General features: G+C 37.9%; 1 protein-coding gene across 2 annotated transcripts in view; it reads left to right on the top strand.

The window, feature by feature from the left end:
* COL6A5 (collagen type VI alpha 5 chain) overlaps positions 1 to 18,218 on the top strand; it is a 148,016-nt gene that overhangs the window by 113,130 nt on the left and 16,668 nt on the right. For both annotated transcript variants that reach the window (XM_054483243.1, XM_054483244.1), the window contains one exon: positions 5,505 to 5,716. In XM_054483243.1, coding sequence (XP_054339218.1) covers positions 5,505 to 5,716 — 212 coding nt within the window. The remainder of the gene's footprint in view (positions 1 to 5,504; positions 5,717 to 18,218) is intronic.

An 18,218-nucleotide genomic window follows, 5' to 3' on the forward strand; every position in this document is an offset into this window, starting at 1 on the left:
TTCAGAAGACCGAACCTTGAGGTAAAGGGCCAGGGACCCCCGTGGGGACAATCAAAGGCAAAGAGTCAGGTAGTAAATTCAGAAGAATAGTACTACAGAGATCAACTGCCCCGCCTCCAACTGTGGAGGTGGACAAGCATTGTATTGAGACAGAAGGAGAGGCCGGGACCCATTTGGTTTGGCTGTAGGTAGATTTGTTTGTGCTGGGGGTTGCGTTGGGACCGCCTGAAGCGGAAATGTAACATTGGTCTGAGTTTGAAGTGTCCCATTTGACTTTGGGGCCTGGGACCAGCCCTGCTCCCCGTTTCCCTGGAGTTGTGGCAGGGGGTTTCCATCTAGATCATACTTAGAGTGGCAACTATTTGCCCAATGTTTACCTTTGTGACAACGTGGGCAAACAGTAGGAGCAGCATTTGGCCATGTGTGTTGAGCCAGCTTGGCTGCTTGTAAGTTTTTAACAGTGCAATTTTTTCGAGTATGATCAAGTTGGCCACAATTATAGCAGGCTCCAAGAGAAGAATTAGTGGGACCAGTTTGGTTGGTGTCCTTCATGGCCCGTGCCCACAGAATAGCTTTGTGGGTGTCTGATCCAATGCCTTCACAAGCTTTAATATATGCAGGCAACACCTTGTGATCAGGTAAATTTTGTCACTGGACAGAACACATGGCCATTTTACATTTGTGGTTTGCATTTTCAAAAGCTAACATATGAAGGAGAATGCCTTAAGCGTGCTCATCAGAGACAGATTTTTCAACAGCATCTTGTAATTTAGCTAAAAAATCAGGGTATAATTCAGAGTGACCTTGTTTAACCGTGGTAAAAGAAACAGGAGCTTGGCCTGGAGCGCGTAATTTATCCCAAGCTCTCATACACACCTTTGTTACTTGTTCTGTGGTAAGGGCATCACAGTTTAATTGGGCATAAGTATCAGAGAAACTATTGGAGCCTGTGAGCTGAGCCTGAATAATTAGAATGCTGTTACTCCAATTTAGCTGAGCCTGCAACGGGCCTCCTCTAACCACCAGGTATTAAATTGTAAATGCTGAGATGGGGTTAGAACAGCTTTTGCCAAAAGGTCCCAATCTAAAGGAAGTAAAGTGACCTCCATACAAAAAGTTTGTAAGACCATCTTAACATAAGGAGAAGTAGGACCATACTGAGTACAAGCATCCTTAAATTGTTTTAAAAAGGTAAGATTAAGAGGTACATAACGATGCATTTGTAACCCTTGGAAGTTAGGTGGGTCTAGCGCGATCGGATAAGTCCATGCGTCTAATCCACTTGTTTCTTTGTTTTGGCGTAATAAGTGTTGCACTGAAGTTTGAAGAGTAGGCATCTGAGACGGAGTCGGCATAGAAGTGACAGGAAAAGCATGTGTAGATAAGGGAAACTGAGGGTGAGAGGGTCGGACCGGGATGAGAGTGTGAGAAAGGGGCATTGGAGGAGCAGAAGGAGCAGACGTATCCTGGTGATTACTGGTGTTCACGTGTGAAGAAGGGTACAGAGAAGCAGGCTGAGTGGATGGTAAAGTGACCGGTTGAGGAACTGAAACGACAGGAGGGTGAGGAGCTGAAGTGGACGGGGGAGAGACTGCAGAATTATAGGTAAATTGTAGTTTGGTCCCAGAGCCACTAGGTGATTCCAGAGGTTTGGGAAGAGAATAATTAGCATATATATGATCCTGGGCTGTGTGAGTCGGGGCCGCAGGAGTTACATGTACCGGCTCTTCATGAAAAGAAATAAGATCATCGGGGGTGACCGTAAGTCAAAGTCATCGGAGTTAGACATTGAATTCTCTACATTGTCAGGTAGGGGAGGATTAGCCGGAGGGAGAGGCTGATCAGATAACGAAGGCCGTGCGGGAGAGGAAGGTTGAGGAAAAGGTGGAGGATCATCAGATTCAGAAAACTGTGGTAACTGTAGGGGGTCACAGGATTAGTATGTCATCAGGACAGCAGGTACCAAGGCCCAGTCACCCCAAACAGTGACGGGAACATAATTCCCTGTGGAGACCAGTTCCTTGAATGTTGCACCAACATGATCCCATAGTTCTACATTTAAGGTTCCTTTTTCAGGAAACCAAGGACAGTATTCTTCTACTGCCCTGAATAGAGTGACCATATTTTCCACAGGCACTCGAACACCACCCTGTTTTAACAGGAGTTTAATATAGCAGAGATAAGCATGATGCTTAGACTCTGCATGACCCATAGTTAACCGGGACCATATACAGACTACTCACCACTTGTCAGGGAGTCGAACACGTGTTTCTGTGGACCAAACCGATGACGTTTCTCCACACCTACCAAAGGGAATCGGGTTCCCTCATGCACTTAGGAAAAAAGAAAGACCACGTGGGCACCAGATATTGGGGAAAATTCAGCCAGACATTGGGCAAAATTCACCCCTGATATTTCATGTAGGTTCTTTTCTATTTTCCCTAAGCATCCACCGGTTTGAGAAATAAAGGGACAGAGTACAAAAGAGAGAAATTTTAAAGCTGGGCATCTGGGGGAGACATCACATGTCGGTAGGTTACGTGATGCCCCACAAGCCGTAAAACCAGTAAGTTTTTATTAGTGATTTTCAAAGGGGAGGGAGTGTACGAATAGGGTGTGGGTCACAGAGATCACGTACTTCACAAGGTAATAGAATATCACAAGACAAATGGGGGCAGAGCGAGATCACAGGACCACAGGACTGGGGTGAAATTAAAATTGCTAATGAAGTTTCGGGCACCATTGTCATTGATAACATCTTATCAGGAGACAGGGTTTGAGAGCAACTGGTCTGACTAAAATTTATTAGGCGGGAATTTCCTCGTCCTAATAAGCCTGGGAGCGCTATGGGAGACTGGGGCTTATTTCATCCCTACAGTTTCAACCATAGAATACGGCCACACCCAAGGGGGCCATTTTAGAGGCCTACACTGAGGGGCACATTCTCTTTCTCAGGAATGTTCCTTGCTGAGAAAAAGAATTCAGCGATATTTCTCCCATTTGCTTTTGAAAGAAGAGTAATACAGCTCTGTTCTGCCCAGCTCACCGGTGGTCAGAGTTTAAGGTTACCTCTCTTGTTCCCTGAACATTGCTGTTATCCCGTTCTTTTTTCAAGGTGCCCAGATTTCATATTGTTCAAACACACATGCTCTACAATTTGTGCAGTTAACGCAATCATCACAGGGTCCTGAGGCAACATACATCCTCCTCAGCTTACGAGATGACAGGATTAAGAGATTAAAGTAAAGATAGGCATAGGAAATCACAAGGTTATTGATTGGGGGAAGTGATAAGTGTCCATGAAATCTTCACAATTTATGTTTAGAGATTGCAGTAAAGACAGGCATAAGAAATTATAAAAGTATTAATTTGGGGAACTAATAAATGTCCATGAAAGCTTCACAATCCACGTTCTTCTGCCATGGCTTCAGCCGGTCCCTCCGTTTGGGGTCCCTGACTTCCTGCAACAGAAGCCAATGTTTATTCTCCATCAAAACCCATAGTTGTTTTTTATAGCACTGCTGAGGCACTTATTACGGCCTACCCAAGTTCTTATCTTGCTGAAGTCTGAGACTACATATGATTCATGTTTCATCCCCAAAAGTTAGCATAAAAGACTCCATAAATAGTGTTCCTTGATATTGTATCCTAAATAAAAATATAACAAATTGATCTGAATGAATCTTTGCCCTCAAACTGAGTGAAAGTGGTCCGTCTTGATTGCTTTCCTCTTTTCTATGTGCTTCTTTGAGCTTAGATCCCTGACTATAGCCCGTGAAAGCCCAGGTTTAGGCCCATAATCACCCCATCTTCTCAAATTGCAATTAAGCAAAGGAGCTTCTCAGAACAGATAAGGTCTCTTTGATACACCCAGGAGCAAAATGGAAAGGTGAGTTCTCCAGAATTCATGCAAGCATATGTCCCTCTAATGTCAGATTTCATTTACTTGGTAATTTTGCAGGGAAGCGTCTAGCAGCCAACACCTTCTGAAGGACAATGTGGCACTGATCTTATGTGAAGCGGTGTTTCCCAACCTTGAATAAATCACATAGTCATTTATAAGGAAAACCAATTCCTACAGGACAGCAGACGAAATATTATAATGTTATTTAAACATTTACAAACACAAATCTAGCTGTAAATATTATACACTTATAGTTCTTATGCAGCTGTTAAACCAAAACAGTTAATATATCAAATCCAGACAAACTCAGTAAGACAAAAATTTTCGACACTAACTTAATGCAATGAATGATTCTTCTTTGTCAAAATGGAATTTTTAAAAACCAAAAACAATGGTAGATGTTGGTAAAATATATAAAATATGGTGCGTGCTGCAGAAGAACATCTACATGCAGCTTGCCTACTCTGTTACATGATGACATGATTCCCCACCACATATCTTCACCTGCACTACTGCAAAATTATTCACACAGTGTACCATCACACATGATATCACTTGATTTTCTCTTGGTGTGAATGTATTATTTACGTACTACGTCTGACTTTTCTTCCTCTCCTCATTAACTCTCAACAGTTAAAATCATATTACTGGATGCCAAACATCAGTATCAAATGCAAATGCAAACACGGACATTGAAATTACATAAAATTGCATAATCAAGAATAAACTTCTATTGAATATGTTTTATAACATCATCCAAATAAAAACACAAAATTCTCAAATTATCACAGAGAACTCTTAAACTGCTATGATTATAAATGTAGACACTATTTTAAGAGGCACTGATATGGGTTATGTTTTGTATAATCTTACTTTCTCACAGCAGTGCTTGGTAGATTAAGTATTTTCTGCATTTTCCGTGGTGATTGGTATCAATCTGAGATATAATATGATTGTTCCAAACGCTTGTGAGTTTCTTTTCACTTATCTAAAACTCTGCAAATGCTGGACATGGTGGCTCACACCTGTAATCTCAGCAGTTTGGGAGGCTGAGGAGGGAGGATCACTTGAGCCCAGGAGTTCGAGACTAGCCTGGGCAACATAGCAAGAACCAATCTCTACAAAAAATTAAAAATTAGCCCAGCATGGTGGCATGCATCTTTGGTCCCAGCTACTCAGGAGGCTGAGGTGGGAAGATTGTTAGAGCCCAGGAGGTTGAGGCTGCAGTGAGCTGTGATTGCACCACTGCACTCCAGCCTGGGTGACCCTGTCTCAAAAGAGCGAGACCCTGTCTCAAAAAAAAAAATAAATAAATAAAACTCTGCACAAATCAAACTTGGTTATTCCAAAGTAGTACTTAATAGGCTCTAGACAGTTGTGAGAAAAGGTAGAATAAGTAGAAAATTTTATCAGGGTTTTAAAAAATAATATGTATAATGAATCTCAATGAATTATTTGATTGAAATGGATTTATATTTTCACCACCCAATTGGTATTTTAAGGAGATAATTAAATAACTATGTTAAATGTTAAGAATGTTTTATTTGCCTCCTTCTCTAAAGTTATCTAAACTCACCTAAAGTTTTTTTTTTTCTTCTAGATTTATTAATGAGCTACAAGAGGATTTTTCAGGAGAGAATGGCTTCATTGGCCAAGAATTAAATTCTGGGAGAGAATCACCTTTTGTAAAGATAGAGGACAATGGAAGTGACTATTTGGTTTACCTTCCAAGCCAAATGTTTGAGCCACAAAAATTAATGATCAATTATGAAAAAGATAAAAAATCTGCAGAAATTGCAAGTCTCACTTCTGGTAAGAAAATGAAAAGTCATGATGGAAATGTTTAAATAGCCGGGATCCTCATCTTTTAACACTAGTAGAAAATCAAATAAATTAAGGCTGGTATCTAAAGCAACTTTTTTTTAAGTTCATCATGGTAGATACAACTTCTACTTTTATTAAAATTGAAGAAGTGAATGGTGACAGGCACTGCTAGGGAGGTCACTGATAGAACCTCTCAGAAAAGTGCCTGATATTCCCACCAAGCTTAAGATTTGTCTAGCATCCACAGTTTAGAAGGTTAGTATGATGTAGAAGGAAGCAGTATAGTGAACATCAGAGCAAAGGAGGGATTAAAATGACTTTTTTGGTGGTGGGAGTGGGATGGAGTTTCATTCTTGTTGTTCAGGCTGGAGTGCAATGGAGCGGTCTTGGCTCACTGCAACCTCTGCGTCCCGGGTTCAAGCGATTCTCTTTAAAATGACTTTTAAAAGCTGGCCTGGCCAGTGTTCCAGAATTTGTGATAATATGAGAAAGTATGTTTTATTTTTGTGGTACCCAGAAATGATAGAACATAAACTCCCTTGATGCCTACTCTATATATTTTAATGGCAAAGCAATAACTTTTGTAAAAATGTAATAATTTCAAACAAATCAGATACAAAGGAGTATGTCTATATTTTCATTAAAAAGTGTGAGGGGAGGTGGGAATGGTTAATGGGTAGAGAAAAAGGAAAAAAAGAGGAAGAACTACTATTTGATAGCACAACAGGATAACTATAGTCAATAATTTAGAAAACATTTAAAAATAACCGAAAGAGTATAATTCAATTGTGTAATACAAAAGATAAATGATGATTCCGTGATGAGAATGAGGTACCCCATTCTCCATGCTGTGATTATTATGCATTGCATGCCTGTATCAAAACATATTATGTACCCCATAAATATACACACCTACTCTATATCCATATAAATTAAAAATACATTTATTTTTAGTTCCAAAGAGACTATTCAGCCATTCCACCTATGCATCTGGAATGTTCTAAAATGCTTGTTTGGCAGAATGTCAGCATTTTAAGCATTGTTCTGAAAGTATCATATGGTAGTTAGAATATGTAAGTATAAGAGAAAAAGGGGCCAATTTTGTACTATAATATTCATTCTTAGTAGCTTCCCGGGATAAAATTTTTTTTCTTGGGTTTAACACTTACATCCCCACAATTATTTCTAAAATATAAATATTTGAACCTTATCTTTAAAACAGCTAAACTTACCTTTGTAGAAGCTACAATTAAGGATAAAAAAGACAATCATTAGTTGAAAAATAAGCATCTTAGCTCAAAAAAAGAAGTGATGCAGTAAAACTAGATATATGTAGTACCATGGCATTAAGACATTCAAATGTGTATTTTTTTAGTTAAAACCTTTTTTATTTTCATGTAGACGTAGCCTGAAGAAGAAAATTAAAGATTTGTACTTTTTAATGGATGTTAATTGTGCATGTTCATTTTAATGACATGCAAATTAGAGTAGCCTTCAAGGCACAATAATTTGTTATGGTTTGGTTTAAAAAGGGGAAAAAAGAGAAGAAGAGGTGTTTTGGCAGAGAGTTAGAGTATCAAATTGTCATTTGTGATAGCTTTGTTAGAGCTAAGCATTCCAAAGTCTAGTAATTTAGAAGCATGAGCCTTTTCAGGAAAGACAGATATGACTGGATATGAAAGAAACAAAGCAAAGAAGGGCATCTTTGCAGCCATTGTTAATGACTGATGTTCAGTATAAAAGAAAGACTTTTCTTTGTTTTTTTTTCAACTCTCTGAGAATCAAGATCTGTATAGTTAGTGTAAGATCCCATTTGGCTGAAGAAATAATTGTTCATAGCTCTCGCAGCAAAAAAAAATGTAAATCCTACCCCACCCAGTTTCTCCTGCAGTGAGTTGAAGTATGCTGAGAGTTCTGGGGATGATTATGTCAGGTTGGGAGAGCCTGGGAACACTGAGCGTTTCAGACGGAAGGATAATGTGTATTTTTTAATCCTTTAAAATAAATGTGAGTCTCAGATCATAAGTGTTTTCTAGGAACTTTGTGCTATTCTTTGCTTTCTTACTTTCAATCATCTTTAGCCAGTTGCCAAAAACTGCTGAGAGCTTTCTGTATAGTGTGCTGTCCTGTAGAGTGAGTTGTAGTTCAGATATTTTATTCAGTCACTCAGAAATGAGCTTTGATAAGTTCCAGATGTATGGCACAAATAAAAGGTTGATAAGTTTCATAAGCACCTCCATATGCTGTGTTTGTTACCCATTCATAATCTAATTCTTATGGCTGATGGCTGATCTTTCTGCTCTTGAACTGAGAAGCTGGGAAAAGTCAGGAATCTTAACCATGTAAGAAATTTTTAGTACCCAGAGTCCTGTGAGCTGGCAATGAGTTGTGTATCACCCTCTTTCAAAAGAAGCACAATCATTGACTATCTTCCTACCTATGCCTCTTTCTCTGCTTCTCCCCATCTGCTCTGGTTTGAATTGAAATTATCTTCAATTCTGTCACCTTTCCTGGCCCTCCTTTTACTTAGAGCAGCCCAAGGACAACCTATATCAGAATTATCTGGAAGCTCATTATAAGCACAGATTCCTAAGCCCTCCTGATAACTACTGTTTCATATTTAGGAGTGTGAATTAGAAGGAGAAAGCTACAAACTTTATAACCACTGTAGGTAATATTTGTATGCCCTCAAGCTTGAGATCAACTATGTCAGTGGCTCTCAAAATGTTGTTCCTACACAAGCAGCATCAGCATCACCTGGGAACTCATTAGAAATGCAGATTCTCAGCACTTGTCCCAGACTATTGAATCAGAAATTCTGGGAGCAGGACTCAGCAATCTGGGTTTTAACAAGCAGCTCAGGTGATTCTGTTGTAGGCAGAAGTTTAAGGGCCACTGCACGTTTGACCATTTTGGTGTGCCAGATTTCATCTGTGCTCTCAATGGAGCTGAAAACATTGGGTATCTAGAATCACAGAATAGAAATGAGAATTTGTGTTGCTAAAGAGTTCCAGGTGAAGTAGATTATAATTTTATCTTATTCAAGAACATCTATCTATCCATCCAACATCTATCTGACAAAACACACTTAAGATCTAAATATGTAGAGATTATCTAGAGATACTAACAGGCTTTTTGAACATAACATCTGCAATATAAAAATCCCTTGCAACATGCAGTCCCTTCTAATTACTTGCCAACAGAATGCACTTTGTTCTTTGAAATTATGTAATTTTAAAATGGGTAGTTTAATTCTAATTAAATTGCAACTATTGACCCACTGGTAAATTAGCACTTTCGTCAAAGATGCTGTACTATGCTTGCAGATGTTTTCTTGTGAAATGTTTTTTAAATGCTGTATTAACCAGTACTTAAGATACAGCTAATCTACTTTCAGAATTAAAAAACAGGATAATTTGTAATGGGTTTTAAATACCAACCCAAACTCAGCCTAGGGCCTGCTCCTAGCTTTAAGCAGCCCCAGGCCTTAGGATAACTTCAGCTGATGTTCTTTTCAATGAGCTCATTAAGAAATGAGAAGCAACACTTGAGGCTTCAGACTAGGCTGGAATTATGCTTTAGGGAATTTACACAGGTTTTGTTTTTAATTTTTCTAACTTTACTCTTATTCTGATTTATAAATTGTTTTGTTTTTAGAGCCAATATATTTATTTTTTGTTTTGAATTAATCGTAAGATAATAGAACTGGAAGGGTATTAGTGATGACCTGGTAAAAACTCACCTGGGAGCAGCTCTACCCTACCCCACCCGAGGGGACATATTGCAACGTCTGGAGACATTTTTTTATTGTCAAAACTGGAGGACACTACTGGCATCTAGTGAATAGAGATCATTGCTAAACATTCTCTAGTGCACAGGACAGCCCCTCACAACAATGAATTATCAAGTCACTTTTAAGGGAAATGTTTTAGAAGAAACCTCATGCCCCGAAGTTCATGGAACTGGCAGGCTCACTAAACAGGCTCTCTACTTCTACACCTTGTCCGCTGTTCCCTTATTACATGTCCAAGATTCTACTATATTTTTTTTACAAATGATAAAAGTACTATTATAACATATAAAAATTCAAATACCAAGTTTCAAATCAAACAATTTAGCAAATTGAGTTTTTTTTAATGCAGAGTATGTTCTTTTGTTTTTCCATAGGCATATAGGTTTACAGTTTTATTTAATTGCGTATCCTGCTTTTCACATGATATTATGTCACAACATTTTCTATATTGCTGTAAGTTTCATACTGATTTTTTAAGTGTTCTCAAAATGTTCCTTTTGATGAATGAATGCATGTATTTGACCATTTACTTTTTTTTTAACACTTGGATTCCTTCTAAATTTTGCTGTCATGTATCAAACTTGAATGTATATTTTTACTTGGGCTAAATTTAAATCTGCACTGGAATAAAATGCAGCAGTATTGGCTTCTGAGTCATCCAAGGAACATCAGCTGAATGTTCTGCTTTCCTATCAGTACACTTTTCAAAGAAGAAATCAGCAGCAGAATTGTAGTAATGTCTGGATTTTAATAACATGTTTTATGAAATCATTAAGAAATCTCAACTACTGTGTTGCTCTTTGTGGAATAAACTGAGTCTCCCATTACCTCATTTTAAGCTGTAGACTGAGATGTTTACATTTCCTTTTGCTTGGCAATTTGTTATTAATATTGTCATTATAGTTTTGATTGTCTTCTGTGAAGGTTTCACATGTGAACAAGATGAATGTAAACTGAGGGTTCAGAATAAGTAGACTATCTGAATTCAGACGTACACTGATGTTGCTTCTGTACGTTTTGTGCAATCATTTGTTGCAACTAATGAATGTTCTAGAGTGTTGGTGACATTTTATGTTATGTGACCCTTTCTAATGGAATAAACATGGATACTTGAAGTATTAAGTAGGTGACAATGGTGGTGATGGTGATGGAGGTGGTGGTGATGATAGTGTCGGTATTGGTCATGGTAATAGTGAAGATGATGGTAGTGAAGGTGTTTGCTGTTGCTGATGGTTGTGGTTGAGGTGGGTGGTAGGGATGGTGGTGGTGGTAATATTGGTGGTGGTGGAGATGGTGGTGATGGAGATAAAAGTATGAAGGTGGGGTGGTGGTGATGGTGGTAGTGATGATGGTAGTGATGATGGTGATAGTGAGGAGGTGATAGTAATGATGCCAGTGGTGGTGGTGGTGGTACTGGTGATGGAAGTAAGATATGATGGTGCAGTGGTAGTGAGAGTGGTGGTGGTGGTGATGGCTGTGGTGGTAGTGGTGACGGCAAGTTGGTTGGCTGATGGCAGCCCTCATAGAGGGCTTACTATATGAAAAGACTCTTACATTTTTGCATGGAGTTTTCCTTAACTATTCAGACATTCTTTCATATAACAAATATGTCTTTGGCTCCTGTTCTGAATTAAGCCCTGAAGTGGACTTTTTGGGGAAATTAGGGAGATTTAAAAAAAGACTCAGATGTAAGCTCTGTCTTCAAGAAGCTTTTCATCTGTCAGGTATATTCTGTGTGTACAAAAGATGACTACTACAATTCAGGAAGTATTGAGTTCAGTTAAAAAAAAAGTGGCATGCTTTGGGGGGATCAATATTTATTCTATGCAGGACACCTTTCAAAGTATTGCATACACTGTATCACTTGACTGATGAACAATGAATGAGGAATAATAGTAATCACAGAAGCTACTGCTTATCAAGGGCAACCATGGGCCAGCCACCATATCAGCACTTTATAGACATGATTTTATTTAATCTTTATTAAATTAAATCTATCATTATTTCATTTTACAAATGAAGACACTAATGCAAAGGTTAAGAACCCCACACAAATTCATGTAGCTTGTAAGTGGCAGAGCCAGGATCCAAAAACATGACCTTCAACACAAAAACACGGACTTTTAACAATGTATGCCATGTTGCCTGGTAATGGTCATTTCTGCATTTACAAATGAGGAGATATATCCAATGGCTAAATTTGAATATGAAGTAAATCATGTAATCATTTGGGAGAATAATGTAAAAATAGTTTTGGTGACACAATTCTATTTTTAAATTTAAATTAATTTTTTTCTTAAAAAAAAATCTTCTTATAAACTCATCCAGAGGCGTAGAGCACAGAATAACTCCATTAAAACCAACGAGCCATATCCCAGGTCATTTGGGTGTAAATGACTCCTAAGGCGTGCATTGCCTTTTCTCAGTGTGCTGGTCCCTTTCTGCAGACTACTGTTTCAGAGTGTGAAATGACCCACAAGACTCACTTTTATCATCTAAATGCCACCTAGAAAAGTCTAGGCCAAAAAGACATGAATTCTAAGTCTTCGGAGAAAAGGATGAAATTCATTTTAAGACAGTCATTCCTACTTATTCAGGTAAATGAAGGAAGAGGACTTCAAACAGCAAAACAAGATAATTTTTAATGTGTCTATATTTCCCTTAGGCATAAAATCAATGACACCCATCAGATACATACATATTTGTGCCTGCCTCCTTTGTTGCCCCAACACGTGCCTTTAGAACTTGACCAGTGACTTTACCAGACAGGAAGGGTGATGGGCCTGGGCTGGCAGTGATAAGTGGAGAGGTGTATGAATGATTGTCTACTCCTTGAAGTTAAGCATGCATCAGCACAACAGAATGAGAGTTCTCGTTTCTGAGAGCATCTGTACACTTGTGCATGTGTCTGTAAGCTAGACCAGCTGACTTTGCTTTTTTCATGGAAGTCCTGGTTTGGATGATATACTGTCATGGGAAGGATTTTCAGATGCCTGAGACTTTTCTTTGTTTCTTTCTAAAAATTATATTTGTGGAGTAATTAGGATATGCACAGCATGGTGCAAACTTTAATTTTCTCAAAAACCTTGTAAGGTTGTAGTATATTATTACATATATTTAAGATAATGAAACTGAGGTATGGAGAAAACTCAGGGTCACAAAGTTAACAAATGACAGAGGCAGGACTGAAACTCTGAATATTCTGCTGATAATCACTGTTCTACAATGCCTAAGAAGAGAAAAATTACAAATTGCATTTAGTTCGTATATAGTTGCTTACTTTTGGAAGAAAACGTTCTCTGGTGGCTTCAGTCAGAAGGAACAGCCATTGGCTGAGAAGCACATTTTTCACACCAGGTCCCAGGGCCTTAAGTGAGCTGGTTGATGGGTCCTTTCATGTTTCTGCTAGAATCTCATCTCTAATGACCAGCTCTTCTGAAGGAGCTAGACAAAGCTGGGTTCAAATCCTGCCTCTACCACTTAACAGCCATCCTTTCTTAGCCAACTCATTCACCCTTTCCAAGCTCTGGTTTGCTCATCTGTAAAATGGAAATGATTATTCTACCCTCATAGTGCTTCAAGGAAGATTAAATGAAAGAAGACAAGCGTAGAGCTGAGCACAAGACCCGAAGCAAACTGAGTGTTTGATTAAATACTAAGCAAGTAGAAAAGCCAAAAGAAAGTACTGCTAATTTCATGGGAAGTCATTATAAAAAATGTCAACTTGAAAAATATTAGCTACAGTTCATCTGGACAGAACCTCACACATCAAGTAGCCTCAATTGTACATGTGGCTTGCCTATGAAGAACACATGGTTAATTTTGGCCCCTGAACAAATTTCAAAGCAGGCCACTGGATAACTCATGCATATCTTGAGATTTCCCACAAATGCCATGAAAGGCAGCATAGCAGCCTGACAGCATATCTAATCCCAGTCCAGATGGCCCGAGTCCTTCAGAGTCTCCCTTCTCTAAGTTTCCTTTCCACCCCCACTTCTCCCTAATGTTACTGGAGCACATTTGGTGTTGTGGCTTAAGTCATTGGCCAAAGTCAGGCTACTCTCTGGGTGTGCTTCCCTGGAAATTCTGCTGAATTCCTAATTCGTTCCATATCTTGCCCATAGGAAAGCGAGCCAGCTCCCTTTCCTCTGCCATTCTAAGGAAATTCTTTCACAGAGTTGAAGATGAGAATTTGGCTGGGTTGACATTTCCAGAAAATACACAGCACCATTGTGAGCTATGGATATATTTTATCCACACTTCTGCCAGATTATCTTGAAAGAAAGTATTTTTGAAGACCTTGTCTCCCTAAGTAAGATGAATTTAGACTCCAAGTAGAATAATCACACCTTTGACTAAATTTTAGAGTTTTCAAGGTACATCGTCCACATTTAGCTTCTGTGATTCTCATGCTAGTCCTGTAAGTTAGGAGGTGACCTATTTTTAGACATTTTGTAGATGAAATATACCTCTTTAGAAAATAGTTCTGAGGGGTATTTTAGAAAAGGATTGAGATTTTGCTTATTTATAAAGAGAAAACTGGAAGAACAGTAATATTTCTGATATGGGCTTGCAGAAAACAATATTTCACTGACATGGTGAGTTAATTCTTTTGCTTCTACTAGAACATTTATGAAATTCTTTTTCTTTTTCTTTCTTTTTAGAAATAGGATTTTGCTCTGTTGCCCAGGCTGGAATGCAGTGGTGTGATCACAGCTCAGTGCAGCCTCAAACTCCTGGGTTCAAGCGATCCTCCTGCATAAGCCTCTCAAGAGTAGCTGAGACTAGAGGCACACACCACTACACCCAGCTAATTTTTTAAATTTTCTGCAGAGATGAGTCCGCTATGTTGCCCAGGCTTATTTTGAACCCCTGGCCTCAAGAGATCCTCCTACCTCTGCCTCTTAAAGTGTTGAGATTACAGGCATGAGCCACCACACCCAGCAATGCTTTTCTTTATGTTTAACAAAGTGTGTTGGTTGGCCTTTTTAAAGAAACTGAAATGCTGTAGTTGAAAAACAGAGATCATCGTAGCATTGCAGGTAATGGTTAGTCAACTCCAAAACTCCAAAAAGGATCACAAACTCCAAAAAGTTAGAGATGTTCATTTAATTAATCTTCACAATTCCTAACACACTATGGCTGAGAACTCTAGAAGTGTTTTTGGTGGTGATGTGCAAAGAATACAAAATATATGCTGTGGTCTGCACTTCTAGTTTCATGTTTGGTTGTTTAATCAGGACCTCAATCTTGACCAGGAATTCTAAGAAGAGTTTGCCACTGGGTTCCTGGTGGAGAATACGAGGCCCATAAATTTCAAACATGCTTGTGTGATGCAAAATCCTGTTCAATTACTATAAATGTATGTATTGATAAAGGAAGAATGTGGTATATATATGACCAGTTCTTAGTACTTTGCAAGAAGGAAAAGAAGCATCTCAAACAAGATGGTCAATTGTCATCTTTTAGAACTGCCCAAGATGGAGTAAAGAAGTTGGATTTCCCTCACAACTGTAATAAACAAAAGAAAGCAAACAAAACATATGAAATGACAACTTTTAAGACACTGGACATTAGGAAATGAAATACAGTTATCTTTAGAGAAGGGAAACAAATGAGATGAATGCTACAAGTGCTCCAGCTTATAGCCTTGAGTGTTTTCAGGACATGGTACAAGAAGAGGGCATTGAGGAGGAGCCCAGTGAGCTCCTGGAGCTGAGGAGTCAGAGCTGAGAGAACAGGGAGACCAAGGCAGTGAGAGCTGACAGGGTGGGATACCAGAGAGGGATAACTGCACAGAGAGTAAACCCCAGAGGTATGCGGAGGGTCTCCCTGGGTTATTCAGGAGAGTATGGACAGCACATGCATGTGAAGGAATTACCTGAGACCAGGGAAAGAACCCTCTTAAAATAGTGCCATTTGCTCAACAGGGCTAGGAATCATGTCTTTTTTTTTTCCCCCACCAGCAAGCCTGGAAAAGAACATAATTCACATAGTAATGGGGAGAAAACTTAGGAAGGTCTTGGCTCAGTAACAGGAAATAATTAGCCCTGAATTAACCACTGCTTTAGACTCATCTAGCAAATCATAACAGCAGGATCCAAAAGGATCAGACTCTTTCCATGCAACTTAACTGCCTTCCAGAACTAAGCACATGGATATTTACAAGAATACAAAAGTATTTCACACCTAACAAGGAAAATTTCACAATGTCTGGCATAAGAAGCAGAAAAGCACAAAACAATGAAGAGCATAATCACTTAAAACCAAACCACAATGGACACAGATGTTAGAATTAGCAAAGATATCAAACCAGTCATTGTAACGGTATTCAATATGTTAAAAAGTTAAGTGGAAACATTAAAGATATAAAAAGAAGATTCCAATAGAATTTGCAGGGTTGAAAACCATTGTGTCTAAGAGGAACGATACACTGAATGGGATAATGGCAGATTAGATTTGGCAAAACAAAAAGATTGGCAAACTTGAAAACATAGCAATAGAAATTCTCCAAAATGAAATACAAAGAAAAAAAGATTTAAAAAATGAAAAGAGTATTAGTTAGTTTCAGGATCTTCTCCCAATAATTGATTAAAAATCAGCAGGAATATAGTAGGCTTGAGCAACACTATCAACTAATTTGACCTAACTGACATTTGTAGAACACTCCACCAACAGTAGAATATATAATCTTTTCAAGTGCACATGAAACATTTACCAAGATAGACCATATTGTGGACCATAAAACAATGCTCAACATTTTAAAGGATTCAAGTGATAGCAAATGTGTTCTCTGACTGAAACAGAATTAAATTAGAAATCAATAGCAGAAAGATCTTTGAAAACTCCCTAAGTATTTGGAAACTAAATAAAGCAATTTTAAATAGTCTGTGGTCAAAGAATAAATAAAAAGGGACATTAGAAAGTATAATATTTTGAAATAAAAGAAAATAAGGTCAATATGCCAGAATTTGAGGTTCCACTTAAGCAGTACTTAGGAGGCAATAAATAGCATTAAATGCCTATATTGACAAAGAAGAAATGTTTCAAATCAATGATCACAACTTCTACCTTAAGAAATCAGAGAAACAAGAACAAGATAAACCCAAGGTAAGTGGAAGGAAGAAAATAATGAAAATAAAGTGGAATTCAGTGAAACTGAAAAAAGAAAAACAATGAAGTCAATAAACCCAAAAGTTGTTTCTTTGAGAAGATCAATAAAATTGATAAATCTGTAATCAAACTCACCAGGAAGAAAGAGAAGACACAACTTTCCAGTATCAGAAATGAGAGGGAGATGTATTCCAAGGATATTAAAAGAATAACCAGGAAATATTATGAACAATCTTTTGCATATAAATCAGCTTAGGTAAAATACACAAATTTCTTGCAATGTATAAACTACCAAAGCTTACTCACGAAGAAATAACCTAAGTAGCCTTATACCTATTAATGAGATTGAATTTGTAGTTGAAATCTTCCCATAAAGAATACTCCAGGTATGGATGATTTCACTGGTGAATTCAACTAAAAATCTAAGGAAGAAATAATACCAGTTCTACGAAAATTCTTCCAGAACATAAAATAAAAGGGAATATTTCACAACTCACTTATTTCATTTTATTATTTTTAATTTTTATGAATACATAATATTTGTACAGATTTTTGGGGTACATGTGATATTTTGATAGGAGCATTCAATGTGTAATGATCAAATCTGGATAATTGGGTTATCTGTGAATAACATGGTGGTTAACAGAAGCTAAGAAGGCTAATAGGGAGGAGGGAATAAAGAAGAGCTGGTTAATGGTCACAAAATACTTATTAGAAGGAATAAGATCTAGTGTTCTCATGGTTAACAATAATTTATTATATATTTTAAAGTTAACAGCAGTTAACAATAATTTATTGCATATTTCAAAATAGCTAGAAGAGTAGATTTGGAATGTTCACGACTCATTTTTTGAGGCCAGATTACCCTGATACCAAAACTAGACAAAGACATTAAATGAAAGGGAAACTACCAACCAACTACAGAACATCATTCACAGGATGTGAACATAGATGCAAAATTCTAAAGAAAATGTTAGCAAGCTAAATCCAACAACAAATTTTTAAAGAGATAATATGGAATTTATACTGGAAGGCAGGGCTCATTTAACCATCAAAAATTATCTAATATAGCATTTCACTGTTAACAGCTTCACCCATGGTGGTGGGGTATTTTTCTGGCATTTTATTTCTATATTAGGCTTATAGCATTAATACAGGTTGACTCATTTGTTGTTGTGAGAATTAAGTATCTAATAAACGGTTGAGTAGAAATGGAGATCAATAAATTTCTGGCAGTTAAAAATCTACTTTTTGCTTGATTAGGTTCACAAATTCACTGCTTTCATAGAAGCAAAAACATTGGCCATCTACTTCCTGTCTTTCCGAACTGGCATTTCCTGTTGATGCCTCACCAATCAGCCATCATTCATATGATTGTAGAGAGGCTTCATGATCCCTTAGGCTTAGAGCAGAGCTACTTGAAGTGTTCATCTGCAGCAAGATAAGAAGCTTGCCTCAGAATGTAAATCAAGGCAATGTTTTCTTCAAGGAGAAAGTCTTGCTATGAAAATAAATAAATAAATAAATGTCAGCTGAACTAATCAGTGTGCTTAGTAATTTAGTTGACTTACATCATGGTGCAAA

Source organism: Pongo pygmaeus, chromosome 2 (assembly GCF_028885625.2).
Source record: "Pongo pygmaeus isolate AG05252 chromosome 2, NHGRI_mPonPyg2-v2.0_pri, whole genome shotgun sequence".
NCBI lineage: Eukaryota > Metazoa > Chordata > Mammalia > Primates > Hominidae > Pongo > Pongo pygmaeus.